Here is an 18,101-nt window from a genome sequence, read left to right as displayed (position 1 = left end):
GAGGCATCAAGGATGGAGACAAAACTTATTCTTGTTCAATATTCAAACACTTGCAGGTGCAGCATCTAGACGTGATCAGGAATAGGAATACTATTTACTATTTCTGCCCACAAAGCTCAGGTTTGTTGAGGCCAAGTACACTGTCCTCCACCAGGAGGCTGGGCACAGAACTGTGAACTCATTATACACTGGGATCAACCTACATAGGAATGACATGGCACTGCACTTTCCTAATGAGCCATCTGAGGATGTCACCATCAATGATGCAAAATGAGGCCATGACCAGGTCCATTTTAAGAAAGGGCAATTTGCTTAGAAAATCACAACACATTTATTTTCAAAATTTTCCAAATCACTCACATTTATTAGTTCAATCTAGAAATACATTTCACTCCTTGGACATTTCATAGACGTTCCTATATTCTGCTAAATCAAGTTTATAAATTAAAAACATACATGAGTATTTGAATCGTTTACTTCGTCATCAAGCCAGTTGATCTCAAAACTAATTATCCTCAAAGAAAATCGTAAAATGTTATATACATAAATTCACTGTCTGTACATGGATTCAAAGGTCTACTTCTCACATTGTTTTTTCAAAATGACATTATAGGCAGCTCAGAACTGTAACAAATGCGTTATATTTTCCACATGCTTCAGAGGAAAAAACAGTACTGCCCATAAGTGGTATTTCATAAACTTGCACACTCAACTCAAGTAAGCAGTCTGTTCAGATAATTAATGCTGATAGCCTTGGAACATAAGTATTTGTTTTCCCTCCCTCTACGTAATTCTGCTGTGAATAACCCACGAAGTTACGTGTCCCAAGATTTCTGACTTGCTTGTTCTACAAACCATAAGGATTTGTGAAGTACGGTCTGGGAAAGTGGGCAATTTATTTCTTTTGCAACCTTGTTGGGGAGATCACTTGGCTACAGTCCCCATAGTAGATCTAAGCTGAGATCATGGAATATTGATTTAGGAAATAAAAAGAAAATGATTTGAGCATTGATATTGTAGTAACCAAGCAGATGATTTGGCTCATCAACCCAATTTTTTGAAACCATATTTGAAAACCCTCTACATGGAGAGTTTAGCAAGTTAAAAATGCTCAAAACTAAATCATGTAAGTCTCAGTCTGAAAACTCAGTCTCAGTGTGATCTGACAAAAGGACACAGCTGCACTTTTGTTCACTGATGGTTCAATTCAATGAAGCAACGGACTGTGCTGTGGTTGCAAGACATTGACTGCATACTTACCTCCAGTGTGATGTTGAATCTTTCTGGGCATTGCAAATTCTGCTGATGTACTAAGGGTCTAAACCATTTTACTTCAAACATTCAAAGCTTTAATCAATATGCATTTACTTTGCTTTCAGTTAGTGCAGTCTGAATATCAATCACATTGGAAATCTTGGAACAGCAGTCATGTAGTTTCAAAGGCAGGAACAGCAAAGCCAGAGTCATTCTTGGCCACTCATTTGCTGAGTTCAGAATAGAATCAATAGAATGTAGGTTCACTTCTGTTACCAATCTGCCCTTTCAATTCCTAGTGGTATGTTCCAAGGGGAGGAAGAGGGATACTGGCATCAAGTTTAAACACATTTAAAAATGCCAACACTTTGTTGGTTACAGTTCTCACTGTCCGTAAATTAATAAGCATCTCCGTAACCCACACTCATTTTAAAAAAAGTAGGCTTGTGAATACAGACGTATTCTAGCATTAGCTCAATGTCAGTAAGTATTTACATGAGAAATTGTATTACAGAAAAGTAAATAGATTTACATTAATGGTAAACTTTACTGAGATCCCATGGTTGTGGAGATAAGTCAGGCTCTGGAGTTCTATCATTGTTATTATATACTTGTTGTAAAGGTAGCCTCCCTTCATTTAGCTTAAATTTTCCAGTATTGAAAAGCAAAAAAAAAATTCAACAGGTTAAAACCCACTGGTTCCTGAAAAATGAAGCATCCTGTACTCTTCACGTACGTTTCCTCCCACCCTTCCTTTCAAATGAAAGGTACATTATGAAATGCCCTCCTCAACTAAAGGCAAACCGCTGCAGACCTTGGTCACTGTACGAGCTTCCTACTCTCCATCTGGAGAAATGTTTTGGAGTCATATTTGTCAGATAGTCTGGCAAGCAAAATCCATTTGTGGGGAACTATAACCATCATTTGGACATATGACAGATTTGCCATTTTTCTAAAAAAAACAGACTGCCCTTTATATTGACACAACTCTCCAAGTGGGAGAGAAAAGTGATTCGATATTGTTGAATGATGTTATCAATAACAGAATCAGCACTTCTAAAATATAATTGGGGATTGCAATCAATACAATTTGCTTTAATTTGAAAAGTATTTTTTATATTTCATGGCAGCACAGGAAACTTATTAAAATGCTATGAAGACGTTTTCCACTTTTCTACTCAAAATGATTTGGAGGGAGGCAATCTTCAAAAGTATCTTATGAACCATGTTTTACATTTGAAAACTTACTTTTCCCTTTTAAAATAGCACATGTTTTATGGGCAGCCCAGGTTTTATGCCAGGTTTCAAATTTTGTAGACTGAAGAACACACTGAAGTCTACAGGAAATCATCACGAATAACACACAACAAATTAATGTTATGGGCACAGCAGATTTTCATGTTAGAGGAGGACCCCATTTGTAACCAGAATGAAATAAACAACCGACAATTCATCCATCATTGAGGTAGAAACCAAAAATAACGTTACACACAAGTGATAAAAACTAAACACAAAGAAAATTCTGCTAGGTCTTTTCCAACCAACAATGGTGAAAGGAGATTGCTGAGTGAGACAATTGATAGGGCTCAGGGGAGTGAAAAGGTTCTTTTCAGGACATGTAAAAATGCCATATATCGGTTAGGTGAAATTAAGTGCAAATGTCATTCTCACTGATCTGCAAATATGGAAGCAGGAAATTTCATGACAATTTACAAATTGCTAATTTTAACCAACAAGAAATCAATGGATGCAGCATTTTTACCACTTTAATGGATATTTTACTGTGGCTGCTTCACATTTGAAGTGCATATTGGAACTGGTAATGAAAACAATCCAGTGACCCTATTCCTTCTGATCTGACACATGGGACACATTGTGGGCTCAAACAGGAAGAAATTAGGGAACATACTTACTTTTGCATTTCTTATAATTCTGTAAAAATACTAAGTGCACCATGTGCTGTTACCACACAACACTGAACAGTTTTAAAGATGATGATCACCACCCTTCTTTGATAACACTTAGTGCCCCTGAGTTTAGAGACTACTAATAGCTCATATTCCCTCCCTGTGGTACCCGACAGACCTGCTTTTCTAAGTTTATGTGCCTTGATTAGCAACCAATCAGTTCTGAGCTGACATTGCAACTGGAATTTAGTCACTGCTTAGGACTGTGGCCCTGCATAACAGATTACTGAATATTTAAGGGTAATGGGGTGAATGATGTTCACAAGGATCCCTATAGGTATTAGAGTATGCAATTACTCTAGACTATTAAAACACAAGAGATCTTTACTGGAACAGACCAATCTATTTCCCAAATGGCCCCATATATTCTATAACAATTCCTTATCAAAATGTTATGGGAATGAAGAGTGTAATAAGTCACTAGGATTCTTCTAAATGGGTATCCACAGAAGAAAGTACCTCTAAGTTAATGTCAAAGGATTGATTATATGGTAAAGAAAAGCTAAAAGTAGTACTATTTTCCATTTTACTGAACATTTTCTTTTAAATGCATTAGTGTTTTAATACAGAAACCCAATGTCCTGTTGCTTTCGTCTGAGCACCATAATGGTATGATTTAATTTTGTAATGTAACCAGTGCGATATCAACTGATCTAATTCTCAACATTTGTTCCATTTTGCTTTGAAGCTACCAAGTTAATTATTCCTCCCATGCTTGTTTACCTTGCTCCAGCTCCTGCCATGCTCAAATTAAAGTGACAATACCAACAATCACGGATTTTCAAACAGACATCCAGCCATTTCTTTGCACTAAGATTTTCTGAAGCTCAGGAATGGAACAGATGGGCAGGAAAGCAACAATGTTTTCCACAAAATTTTCTTTTTCATTCACTTGAAACCTTCTTGTCTTGTTGGAATACAATTCAGACAATCTTCTGATAGTTCACTCAGCTGAACATATTTCATATGCTTCATGTATGAACCCAGCTGAACATATTTCATATGCTTCATGTGTGAACCATAAGAGGTATCACAGTAAAATACAGCTAATAATGCTTTTTGCATACTTTACAATACATTGTGGTGATTAATACATCTGCTGGAGATATTTTGTCAGAATACTGTAACGACATCTCTTATATAAGTATAATCAGTTCTGCTGCACTGAGCTAGAAAACCACATGTCAAACACAATGTTGGACACATGGCTAAATCAATCTCACTATTATCTGTAATCCCAGAAAACAATTTTTTTTATTCCATTGAAGGATCGACTAGCAGAGCTCTCCCCACAAATTATGAGCATTTATTTTTTGGACATTCCAATTGTGGCTTCTTCCAATTGTTCTTTGCAACAGACAACAATGATACATTAAAGGTGCATTATGATACATTGCAATGTCACAGTTTAGAATGAATTAAGTCATCAAGAAACTTAAAAAAAAATCATAAATCCTGTTTGCTGCATCATTCCTGAACACAACCAAGGTACTGAAAATCTATTTCTCTGGAATCTCATAGTTCTGCTAGATGCAATGAGAGATATAACTTCAACTGAGGCTGTGAAAATGCCATTCCTATACAATTACTCATGGTTGCATTTATGATGAAACATTGGAACTACTCAACAGGTCAGGTAGCATGTGTGGAGAGAGAAAATGGGTCATTGTTTCAGGTCAATTATCTTTAATCAGTGTTCTTATGGAAGGTCATCATCCTGAAACATTACGCCCGTTTCTCTCTCTGCTAAGTATATCCAACATTTTCTGATTTTATTTCATATTTCCAGCAATAGTAGTATGTTGTTTTTGGGTTACAGTCAATGAACTGTCATGAAGACCACCAGGAGGTAGGTTCCTAATGTTCAAGATGCTACAAAATTGCATATAGAAGAATGCCAATTTGTCTTGTAAAATGTTTTTGAAACACTGCTGTGGTATGGAAAACTCCAACTGTGGCTTCAATCACTTATAACAAAACAACAGGGAAACACTTAATATAGGAAATGAGTTCTTACAATGTCACTAAGTCTTGCTTTTGTTTTTAAGGTTCAAACTCATGACATGCAATCATGCGAAAAATGCAACTCAATCATGCACTTCAATGCTAATATTATCCCTCAAAAAAAACCTTCTCTGTTAACTTTAATTGAAAAGTTATTAAATACATGAAAGACAAAAGATCATATAGCAGCAGTAACACATTAACCTTGGGGCTTAAAGTTCCACAGCAATTTCTGACACAGAACACATCATTCAAAATCTTGTAATTCACTCCTTTATCAACCTACTTGCCCACTTATCTCTTTGGGCCAAAATCAGAGACCAAGACAAAGCGTGAAGCAGTTGATTAATAGAATTAGCCAAAGCCCTCAACTGTGTTCTTACCATCTTCAAAAACAAAATCTTCCTACTTGCTTGTTAGGCTCTGTAATTACCAATGGGGCTTAGATACTATTGAACTGTAGCAAGTGATGATTTTTTAAAAAAATGTGGATATTCCCCATGAAGTACACATTCGAAAAAGCTCTCTCCCCACCCCTCCACACCCTTTATAGCTGAAGATGCTGACTATAATGCTGCTGTATACAGGAATTAGCTGTAAGATGAAGTAAAAAAAATACTATTTATTTTTTAAAAAAAGAAGTCAATAGAATCCTCTAGATGGACTTTTCAAATTAGTTCATTCATAGTGATTTGCCTTGAAATCCAGTAAATAATGCAGATAAAAGTGTGGAAGTAATTAAGCTCAGGTGTCAAAATTAAAGAAACTTTCATCAAAGACAATGGATTACTGTAACACATTTAGAACTGGGAATAAGGGAAAAAAACACAATACTGAAATTAAATATTAACAGTAAAATTTACACCATTTACAAATAGGTTATCCACTACTCAATGCTACCCAACCCTGAAGCATACAATCAGAGTATCTAATCATTAATGCTTTACAAATATATTTACAAATTAACATGACTGCAAGCAGCAACGCAACAGTCATTCAATATCTCAATGTGCTTCCCAAAAAGGGTATATAATTTTATGCTTTAATGTAAGCAGCTTGTCAGCTTTCTAGCCCTGTCTCACTTTCTCAGTTTGCTTATCTTTCCTGCTGGGTTTGAATTAACTTGTAGAACTGTATCACAGCTCCAGGGTCAACCACCTAGGCAAGTTACTGATGGATAATCTTCAAGTGCATGTCGACAGGAACTATAGCATCAATGATGCTACATCGATGACAGGCATGTCTATTCTGCAAAGACAGGTGTTGTGAAATGAGTAACAAAAGCAGAAAGTGCTGGAAATACTTAGGTGCTCAGGCAGCATCTATGGAGAAACAGTTAAGATCAACTCTTTCTCTCTCTTCATAGATGCTGACTGACTTGCTGAATATTTCTAGCACTTAGTTATTGTTTTTCTTTGTTCATTTGCATTTGTTTCTGTACTAAATCAGAATCAATCTTGGGTAAACACTCACAAACAAGCAGACACGCACATACACACGCTCCAGCAGAAATTTCTGCTGATTTTTTTTCCACACTGCAATAACTGAGAATAAGTGTGGCTCTTACACTTTACCACATCAGATAAATTTATTCAATTTTTACAACAATTTTCATTATTGTGGAGAAATACTCCATTCTCCGCCTTAGTTCAGCTATTCACCAGAGAGTATGTTTTCCCACACCACCTACAAGGATCTCACCCCTCACTGTTCCAGAAGTTATTTCTCTCCCGCATACAACAATCTCTAACTTTTCTGACAAATCTATCATTTTTGACCTTTTAACTAAATCAAGACCAGCATGGAGTGAGGTGCAGGTGTTTTTGTGGGATATATTTCAACCTGCTTTATATTTGTCTTATTCAGTTTAGTTTCATTCTCATCTTCATCAGATCCACTTCTTTCAGAAGATAGCACTAAATGTATGCAGTGACCTGATAATACTTGCAATGTTGTACTTTAAGAGCCAACAAGTCAAAATAGGCAACATACACATATAAAATCATAGCCAAAGAATCAGAGCACAAATGTCAAATCAAGAAGTTCTGCCTCTTCCTTCACCCAACAGGCTGCCTTCCATTATCATGCTTTCTCCTGATCCAAGATGATAATAACAATGAAACTGAATCCATTTTTTTCTCATTTTAAACCTTTGCTGCAGCTTGTGCATTTGCTTTTGATCGTGTACTCAAGACCATGTCTGATCTAGTGACACCCGGGCATTATCCCTTCAAACCCATCATAGATTTAAAACTTGCTGTCTACATGCACTTGAAGATGGCTGATTAATGGTAGGTGACCAGGAACCTTATCACAGCACTGGTCAAACCTTGCAAAAGGGCAGCCTACAGAAAGCAGAGAAAGTGAGAATGCAATAGACTTTTAGGGATGGCAAAGATGGAGGGGGATAAGTTGTATGCAAAACACAGATGGATAATTAAGCAGGAATGATTAAGAGCAAAATCTGTTTGAGTTGGAAGGAGGGGTGAAGAGAAAAAAGCATAAACAAGTAATGTGCCCTTTGTAGGGAACAAGAGCAGCTTTGCCAAATATAATCTGAATGAATTCTGTGACAATGCATTCACTTAGGAAAGAGAAGTTTAGAGGCTAAACATATCCATGTATTGATGTGCTACAACATAGAGTGGTAACAGTTGGTGTCAATCCTGCTTTCTCCAATCAAAGGAAGCAAGTTTCTGACATCTGCTGCACCATCCAGACATTGTGAGGTAAAGGAGAAGTTGGTACAAACTTTAAAGCCAAAAGAGATTGATTAAATCATAAAGGAACTATTGCTGCTGTGCACTGGCAAGAAGGATGGGAGAAAGTGGTGCAACTAGCTTTAAAGTCTTTGCAGAAGAGGATAAAATTATGCAAATGGAAATATTAAAAACACAACATGAATTGGTTAGTACCAAAGCATCAATCCTAACCTTAAATTTGTAGCCTGTAAACACAAGGCTTGCACCATGTGAGTGATAAAGCTTTTAGAGATGGTACTCCTTGTACCTCAGCGGTTCTCAAATGATGGGATGTAATGAGCCCACTCCACTTTCTACAGCATATTTGTGACATCCATGCCTCACGATGTTACTCCTACACACTGCTTGTTAATCCAAGGACTGCACAGTTACACCAACAAATCAGCCAAGTACTTTAAGGAGTGGGGAATCTGAGTCACAAACTGCAGGAAATTCAATTTGCAGAAGAAACTAACAAAAGATTTTCTTTTAGAATAAACATTAATTTAGACTATCTTTCCTTAAGTTTCTGGAGAATGAATCATCTATTGAATATTCACTCATCTGACTATTTTACAAAGGTGGGAATATTAGTTCCAACTATAGTATTGTTCTAACAAATATTTTCTCTTCTCAAAGGAATCTTTGTACTGGCATTGGAGTTTCATAATGGTGGTTGTCTATGATACCTTGCATGTGACCATTTTTACCAGTGAAATCCACATACACACTCTTTCCATTTGGAAACATTGGATTAGTAAGGGTTAGAAATCCTAGCTATATCATCTCCCACTTTCTTCCCAGATCATGTGTGCTGCTGGGCCAACTTTCACATGGGCAACTATAGCTCTGGGTGAGATGAGCTAAAAATGTACAGACCATCCATGGTGCATTTGAGTCACTATCACACCAGACAGAAAATATAGACCATGAATCAGCTGGGGAAATAATCAATTACATCTTCAATCTGGGAACTTCTTGATTAGTATCCTTGATTGTGAATCAGTTAATTTTTAAAAAAAAAATTACAATGGACTACTTGGTGGAGCTCAAAATTAAAAATAAAATTTTCATTTAACAGGCTGGGGGCTGCACAATCCCTTCTTTTACCTGAGAGGAAAGGTAAACTCGTGCTGAACTCGAGATTTATCACATGACTCATCCTTCCTTCTCTTGCAGGCAATGACGCGCTGTTAATTTAACTCATTCTGTGCAGTGTAATTGGCTCAGCAGAATTATATTTAGCATAAAGTTCAACTGAAGTTCTGCAGCCTGAAGCTTGTATTGATAACCACAGAGTTATAAAAGAGATGAGCCTTCAGTCTTAAATTGCCTGTAGGACAATGGTGAAAGCTTGTAAAAATCAACAGATTTACTACCAACTCTGTGAATCCGAGGAAACTCACATCCAAAATTAATTAAGCAAGCATGAAAGTCTCATAACCTGGAAACTGCCTTTAGGTCTGAGAGTGCTAAACTGGCTTACAGGGCAAGGATAATTGGCACCAGCAGCAAATTGTGCACCAGCCGATTGAATAAAAGCAAATATTTTGCAGGAATATGATTTCTTTCTTAACAATATACTGTATATCATTTTGTGCAGAAGCTCATCCTTAAACCCTGAATCAAGTGCTTTTGGTGCATATTCCATACAGAACGAAGTGGGGAGGATGATAAGATTACACTCCGAGGCCTATCATGCCACTCGGTCCAGTTCTCCTCTGTTCTGTGGAGCCATTCGATGACTGGTTAACTTTTTTCACTCCTTCCATCATTCCAATCATAGTCACTCTGCAAAGAAAAAAAGATATATATATAACCTCCGTGTCACTAAATTTGGAAAAGACACCAAGTAATGGTGGATACCGTCTCCAGGTTAGCAACAGCTAATTTTAAGTGGCTGCATGTGAGCTTGGATAGAGAGTACCTGCAAACTGCATCAACATTGGTGCACTTGAGCCAAGTCAGGGTTGTCAGTGACACTCACACACTTTCCAGCTGGAGTTGCCGCAGTGTGTTCATGAGTACCAACTCTGGGTGATGTTCTTTTTCACTAACCAGAGACCCTGAAGCTTCTAGTCACTGGACTGGCTGAGATTCCCAAACCAACAAGCTACAGCACCCTTCCTACAGAATGGTCTATGTATTTGTCAAAGAGAAGAAGTGAACAAAAATGGAAATTAACTTATCAGGAACCAGGAATTCAGCCAGGGATGTTTCTAGTCATATAGTTCAGCAGACAGTTTGGTGTCTTGCAGCCTCTTGAACGAGTTGATGCATGTTTTAAAAAAAAAAGGCTCTATTCTTCTTTTGAGCTTTCTGCATAATTGCTTTGTGTCATTTTACCTCCTCTGCCAGTCTGGAAGCTGGGAGTGTGGACCCATTTCAAGCAGTAACAAATCATTCTGTTGAGTGGGCAGGATGCAATGAGAAGCTCTCATACTAAATTGTTTTCTCCACACACCTTTCCAAGGAGGATTTCTTTCTAATTTGCCATCCTGCATAATATCCCTGAAACTTGCTTTCAAATGCAGCTTCCAGCAAATACCTTACCGTTCTGAGATCTACAGCTCACACAGGGCTTCAATGATATATTGTTAACTTTTTTCAAGAATATCCACCAGAACAGAAGTAAATCACTCATGTTTGTGGAAACAGTGTTTTTCAAAAATTACTTGCAGAGAAAAAAAACCTTACTACTACAAAAGGAAAGCAAACAGATGTATTAAGGTGATACAGTCTGGGCATCTAAATGCAATGCAGGATCATAACTGCAGTGCTCAAATCAATTGCTCAGGGAAATGCTGGTTACTGCAAGCAAATGCATTATTTTAGACAAGAGACTTTTAAGCTCACAGGATGAATACACAATGTGCATCACTCAATTAGTCAATATTACTGATTGCAACAATTTTAATGTTCACACTACAAGCATTAATCAAAGGGAAAACAATATAAGTTGAAAGCATTCAAAGTACCCATTCAAGTGGCTTTCCATCGTCTTACTTAATGTCTGCTGCAAAATAAAACTCTTCCTGCTCAAACGGAACTGCAGCATATTGAGGAGATAGAAGACTGTGGTCTCTGGGGTTCAAATGGTTTATTTGGCAAAAGCATGTCACAGGTGTCCTTCAAAACACGAACACTGCACATTCACAGAATAGCAGAGATGAAAATGATCAAACAGAGATAAATTTATATTTGAACTTCTCTGCCCCATGGCTCATAATGAGATCCAGCTTTTCAACATACTGTCAGACATCTCCCACTGCCATTCCCATAACAGAGAGCCAAGAGGTAGCTGAAAGCATTGGAGTGTATCAGGACATCTCTGTGTTTGGGAAAGGGGAGGAGAAAGGGAAGCAAAGGTACAAGCTTTTGGTTGTATAGAGTCCTGCATTGCTTGTAAAGTTGCCCTGTTAAGACAAACCAGCAATGTGCTGACCCCATTTCAAAACCATTCTTTTTACTCCTACTAGCTGACAAGGCAGTAGTATATTTATTTGTATTTATTCACACAGTATTCTTCCTGTGGAAGATCTTATACATTTGACAAGAAGAGGTATACACTTAATAGGAAGTAAAGTCAGCAACATCCAAGGATGCAGTCTGGGAAGTTCCAATCATTTACCAAAAAAAGGGCGCCCTTTCAGGTCAAGAAGCAGCTTGGCATCAGAAAACTCAGATTCATGAAGCTTCAACATAACAGTAATTAACTTACATTTATTTGCCATGGGGAGGTGGGAGCACTGAGGTTTTAACTTATTATTTACATTGCTTGGTTGAAAATGCTCACAGTTAAAAGGTTTTTGAATCCAGATTAACCTTCATATTGAGGATTATTGGGTTTCATTAGATTAGATAGTGACCACTTTCAGCTATACTCAGAAATCATCTTTGCAGATAATTCTTAACAGATCTAGTCTGCAAGCATCTGCTGATTTAACAATAACCTGATAGCACTAATGCCCAGTTTGAGTTTTGTCACGGCTATTTGGCTTCAGATATCAATTTGCCTCCGGACTGATTCTGGAGGGGAGTTGAGGGTGACTGCCCTTGATATCAAGGTAGCAACTGTGGCATCGAGATGCCCTGGTAAGACTGAAGTCAAGTCAATGGACATCCAAGGGAAAACACTCCGATGACCGAAATTATACATCGTCCCAATTAACATGGTTGTGATTGTTGAAGGTCAATAATCTTAGCCCTGGAACAATACAGCAGGAGTTCAGTTGGGCAATGTCTTTGGGCCAACCTACTCCAGCTGCCTCATAGAATCACAGAAAAAGCCCCTTTGGCCCAATTCATCTGCGCTGACCAAGGTGTCTATCTGAGCTAGTCCCATTTGCCTGCATTTGGCCCATATCCCTCTAAACCTTTTCTATCCATGTACCTGTCAAATGTCTTTTAAGCATTGTAATTGTACATAACTCCATAGCTTCCTCTGGCAGCTTCATCCATATACCCTCCACTTTCTGTGTGAAAAAGTTTCCCCATAGATCCCTTTTAAATCTTTTCCCTCTCACTTTCAAATCTACATCCTCTAGTTTTAGGCTTCCTTACCCTGGGAAAAAGACTATGGCCATCCGCCTTATGATTTTATATACTTCCATAAGTCACCCCTCAGTCTCCTTTGTGTCGGGGAAGAAAGATCTACCCTCTCCTGTAACTCAAGCCCTCCAGTCCCAGTAACATCAGTGACTTCCTTCCATCATAATGTCAGAAGTGGTGACTGTCAGTGACGATCACACAATGTTCAATTCAATTCACAACTCCTCAGCAATGAAGCAATCAATACCTGCATGCAGCAAGATCTAAACAACACTCCAGGAATAACATTCAAGCCACAAAAGTGTCAGGCAATAGTCTTCGCCAACAAGAGAGAATCTAACCACCTGTTCTTGACATTCAATAGCATTACCACTGCCGAGTCCCCCATCACCAACCATAAACTCAACAGGATTGGCCACATAAATAAATGGCTACAAGGGTACATCAGAGGTTAATTATTCTGTGGCAAGTAACTCATCTCCCCACACTGTGAAACCGATCCACCATCCACAAGGTACAATTCAGGACTGCAAAGGAATACCCTCCACTTGCCTGGATGAGTGCAGCTCCAACAAGGCTCAAAAAAACCTGACAAGGGAGCAATGGAATGCACGATTGCCAGCCCATCAACCATTCCAAACATTCACTCCCTCCACCTCTGGCAAACCATGTCTGGAGTGCACACCATCTGCAAAATGCACAGCAGTTACTCACTTAGGCTTCCCTGACCACACCTCCCAAGTCTCTACCACCAAGAATGACAAGGGCAGCAGGTGCATGGAACGCCATTTCCTGCAGATTCCCCTCCACATCACACAATATCCCGACTTGGAAATATAACGTCAGCCCTTCTTCATCGCTGCGCTAAATCCTGGAACTCCTTGGGTAAGAGCACTGTGGGAGTCCTTTCAGCAGAAGGACTGCAGAGGTTCAAGGTGGTGGCTCACTACACCTTCTCAAGGGCAATTGGGGCTGGACAATAATTGCTGGCATCACCGGCAACAACCAGATCTTGAAAATCAAAATTGAAATAAGGCTGCTTTCAGAAAAGTTGAAACCATCCACAAAATGGATTCATTCTTTAAATATTATTTAGAGAGAGGTTATCGAAGTGTTCAAGCTTGACTCCTGTTTTTAGGGTGATGCCCTGACTTCAGAAGGAGATTGAAGTTTACTACTCACTTTCTGTGACTTGATAAGGAAACTGGCTCCCCATGTTCAAAGCCAAACACTGTCCTTGACAGCTTATACCAAGCTCCTGCTGAATCCCTCACTGCGTCTAAAAGGCTTAGTCATTTGTAAATACTGTGTGCTCACACTACTGCAGTTCTACTCTCAGCACATTTCTGGCTCAATTGACAACCTGCAGCTGATTTTCCGTGCTACTTGTACCATCTGGTGTGAATAAACAGCAAAAGCAATTCACTGGTCAGAAACAAGCAATGCTCATTCATTTTAAGTAAGCTACGCATGCTGAAGCTCATCATGAGATTTGGTAACTTGTTCCTGAGAGTTAGAGATTAAAATAAATATGCTAGGCCCACTATCTGCTCACACATCACTTTAATCTGCCATTTTTTTTCAGTAAATTAAATTGATCACATTCCAGGAAAAGGCCATTCGGCCCACTAAGTCAATGCCAGCTCTCAGCAATCCCATTCCCCTCCTTAGTTCCTTAATCTATTCTCGCACATATGTGCATTAATAATCCCCAGGTCTCTGACCACCTACCTATATTGGGGACGATTTCAGTAACCAATTAACTTAGCAACCCACACTTTAATGGAATGTGGGAAGAAATGTCTGGGAGAAATGCTGCCCCAGGGACAATTAGCAAACTCTACACAGAGGCACTGGTTGACAGAATTAAACCCAGGTTGCTGGAGCTGTAAAACAGCTGCACTACTGCTTGCACCACAGTGCTGTCCCATCTATTAGCCATATTGAGGACAACTACATAAATTGCTCCACAATAATATGATTTGTTAACCAATTAAATTTCTTAATGTCATTTAGTGTCACTTCCAATTGAAGGCCTTTGCCTCCACCAAAAGTAGAGGATTTGAAGTCAGAAAGGCAAATAATTCTTAAAGAATATTTTAATGTTTTTAATTATAAGTACTTGTGTTTTAATTCAATTTTAGTATTCTAATAACCTTTTAAAATTGTATTTGATTTTAAAAGTTTTTATATCTTACTGAATGTTAAGAAGCTTTGTTTAGAGTTATCTTGCATTGAAACAGTTAATGAGATAACTGCCTAACAAATCACAATAAACTGTGGCAGAAGAACTGTCAACAAACAGTCACTTCCTGGGTTTGGACATGCAAGGTCTACCACAACCTGTAGCACTGTTTATTTCTGGCTGTCCAAGGATAGAAAGTGAGGTTTAACCAGTAATGCCATGTAATTTTTTTTTAAAAGGCACATCTCCCACAAGACAGAGAACAGACATAAAGCAGCTAAAATTATAACAGGCTGGGCAACAGTACAAAGGAGGGCCACAAGATCGATTCCCCATTCAGAAGGGCACAGCCATCAGAAGGGCTTAAAAAGCTGTATTGAAATTCTTCTGAGAACATGGAATCAATTTGATCTGAGGCTTATAAAGTAATGTTGGGAACTAGATTATTATGTAGCATTACAATTGGATAGTGGTCACACTTAAAAACGACTTATGGATAGAACAAGATTGGATGCAAGAATGTTTTTCTTTTCCTTGGAAACAGCTGACCTATAGAACAGATTACTGCCCATGATGGGCAATGACTTGTTGTTCACCTTTGAGAGAGTGCGAGACCTTTTCTGGGTGGAGAGTACATACAATGCAATGCAAGTCAGGTCTACAGAAATTAATTTTGATTGCCCGATGAAATCAAGAATTTATCCTCCCCTGAAATGGGCTTGGTCTTCAAGCAGCTTCCTCCCAAGTGGACTTGCAATATTATGGTCAGGAACAAAACCTCAGCCAGCTTTACTCACTCTACCTCATAGTAATGAGTGTGCTTGCACCTCCTCTACCTGTGCCCTGTTTAAATCATGCAGGTATAAGTAGGAATAAATTTAGGAATTCATCACCTAGATTGCCACAGAGAGCAAATCTAAAACAAACTATACTATTATACAGGATCAAAAGCAAGTATTCTCACAAAGGGATGGATTTTACAATAGCGCTTAAACTGGAACATACTTGTTTTCACTCCCCAGTCCTTATCCAGGAGAAAACCTATTTTGAATCACTCACTGGAGCAACTTGGCAGAGGAACAACTAGGTTTGGCAGATATTCGCAAGTAAAAGGCCTCCATTTCACCTGGACCTTGCAGCAGAAGGGGTACTCTGTCACACACGCTGTCCTAGATGCCATAAAGATTTACCAAGACACTATTTTCCTCTTTAATATTTGAAGATATTCCAGAAAATTTTAATTCTGAAAGTGTACTGAACCAATTTTAATATGGTATTGCTATGACCTTGACAATGTATTGTCAAAAATGTATTGAAATGGCTGGTATTGTGCCGAGACATCTTTTAAAAAAAATTAGTGAATAAACAGACACATGAAAGCATAAAAATGTATCTCCAATGTCTTATAAGAATAGCAAACACAGTTGCTAAGGAGACAATATACAAATGTCACAGTTGAATCTGGCAGTTTCCACTGTTAACATCTCTTTGCTTCTCATCTTAAAACCTTCAACCACATGTCCTAATGTCCTTCTTCAGCTTGAAGCCAATTCTTTACCTGATAAAACTCCAATGACAAGCCTTGAGATATTCTAATAATATAAAAATACAATTGTAACTTGCTTCCATCAGGAAAAAATAGAAAATAAAAGCCCCTTTATCCCCATGAAGAAAATGAGGGAATCTGGAGATTTAGAAGATATGGAGCAGAACTTGCAGTGGTAGGGCAAGAGGTAGGCGATGGAACTGGGAAAGAACGAGGAAGAGAATGTGAAAGGCGTAATGATAATGCTGTCATCAATGCACAGGCATTTTAGAATTATCTGTTTAGAGGAGACAGTGCATCTGGTATTAACAGGAGATATGAATTCTTATTCTCTAGGTTTCACATGGCAGCAATTCCTGGGGTTACCAATGCCAATTCTGACCAATATCAAGATGGTGATGATTTTGGTGAGGAAAAGAATGGCTTGGACTTTGCAGCAAGTGGCAATGAAACCTTTGCCACTGACCTTAAAAAAATAGCTGGCCACAAAGATCCAGCAACCACTCAACTTTCCCTTTCCTGGATATCAGCTGCCACCAGGTGCAAGTTCAAAGGGATCTTTAGGATCCCATATCAGTAACGTTTTGAAACTCTGAGCATGCACTTGCATTGAGCAGTTCTCACAGAAAAGCTGGAAAATAAAGAGTTCAATTTGTATAATGATGTCAACCACTTGATAGTTTCATTGTCATTACAATGGATCGTAAAATCCTAGGCACTGAGTTCCAAATCTTTTCCTGCACATCATTCGATAGGTATTCTTCTCTCCAATTTCTTTTTGGATCATTGCCAATGCAAAGCAAAGATAAAGATAAAGAGAATTAATATTCAGGTGAAAATCTGCTTTCCAGTATTTTCTTGCTGTGGATTCTTTGACCATCCACCTACATTAGGAATAATTTACAGGAACCGGTTAATCTCCCTCTGCCAATTAACCTACTGATCTGGGTCACTTCTTTTGTCATATTGACAAATTTTTCCTATACACTAAGACTCCTTATCTGCTGGCAATAGGACAGACTCTAAGTGGATAACAAAAAACATGGATGCTGCAAGGCTGCTGTCAATGACACCATGGCTGCAAAGACATACAGCAATTAATCCCTCCATGGATATAGTAAGGTACGTTTCAAATTGTACGTTTCAGCTTATCAAAGCAAGCGTGGTTTGCTTTTGATTTACTGCATCCTTACAGGTAGGAAGACTTTCCTCACCATTCATGGCAGATGGTAGCTAGTGGCCACCAATGAAATCATCTACAGCAATATTGGAAAGCAGCAAGACAAAAAGTGAGCAACTTAGAATGAGAACCTACAGTATTTGCTGATAAAACAGGCCCCAAACACTTAAGTTTTCCCAGAGGGGCTCTTATAAGCTGTGCAGCATCTGGGCAGAAAGCAACAAAATGATCCATTTGTTTGGGACAGACAAGTTTGCACAAGCAAAATTCATAACAAATTTTGCATGCAGGAATTTATAATGCACTAAATCCTCATTAACCTCCAACTTGGTATCTGCAGATCCATGTACATGCGAGGTTGGCCATACATTACTGGAGGTGTTGGTAAAAATAACGTAAGCCTCCAGAACCATCTCCTGTGGTGTCTGACAAGTCCTGTTTGCCCAGAGATGGATTGTATTTGAAGTGTTGTGCTGGTAAGGAGTGTAATACCAATAACTGATGTGTGGCTGAAGCTGGGGTCAGGAACCTGGGCCAGGTGTTTTTTTTAGTTTTATTTTTCATGAATATGTAAAATTACATCAACCTTGCACATTATTTCTATGTATGTGACTTCCCAAGTCCTGTAATGACAGTGTTTTAGTTAAAGTAATAATTTATGGCTGTTGCTGGA

At 38.4% G+C, this 18,101-nt stretch overlaps 1 protein-coding gene across 1 annotated transcript in view; it reads right to left on the bottom strand.

The window, feature by feature from the left end:
* Nucleotides 1-307: 307 nt before the first annotated feature.
* The window catches only part of gpr107 (G protein-coupled receptor 107), a 79,987-nt gene continuing 62,193 nt past the window's right edge, over nt 308-18,101 (bottom strand). Inside the window, exon 18 of the mRNA XM_052037065.1 lies at nt 308-9,757. Coding sequence (XP_051893025.1) covers nt 9,646-9,757 — 112 coding nt within the window. The 3' untranslated portion in view covers nt 308-9,645. The remainder of the gene's footprint in view (nt 9,758-18,101) is intronic.

This window comes from Pristis pectinata, chromosome 23 (assembly GCF_009764475.1).
Source record: "Pristis pectinata isolate sPriPec2 chromosome 23, sPriPec2.1.pri, whole genome shotgun sequence".
Classification (NCBI taxonomy): Eukaryota; Metazoa; Chordata; class Chondrichthyes; order Rhinopristiformes; family Pristidae; genus Pristis; species Pristis pectinata.
This window is presented reverse-complemented; position numbering and strand designations above follow the sequence as displayed.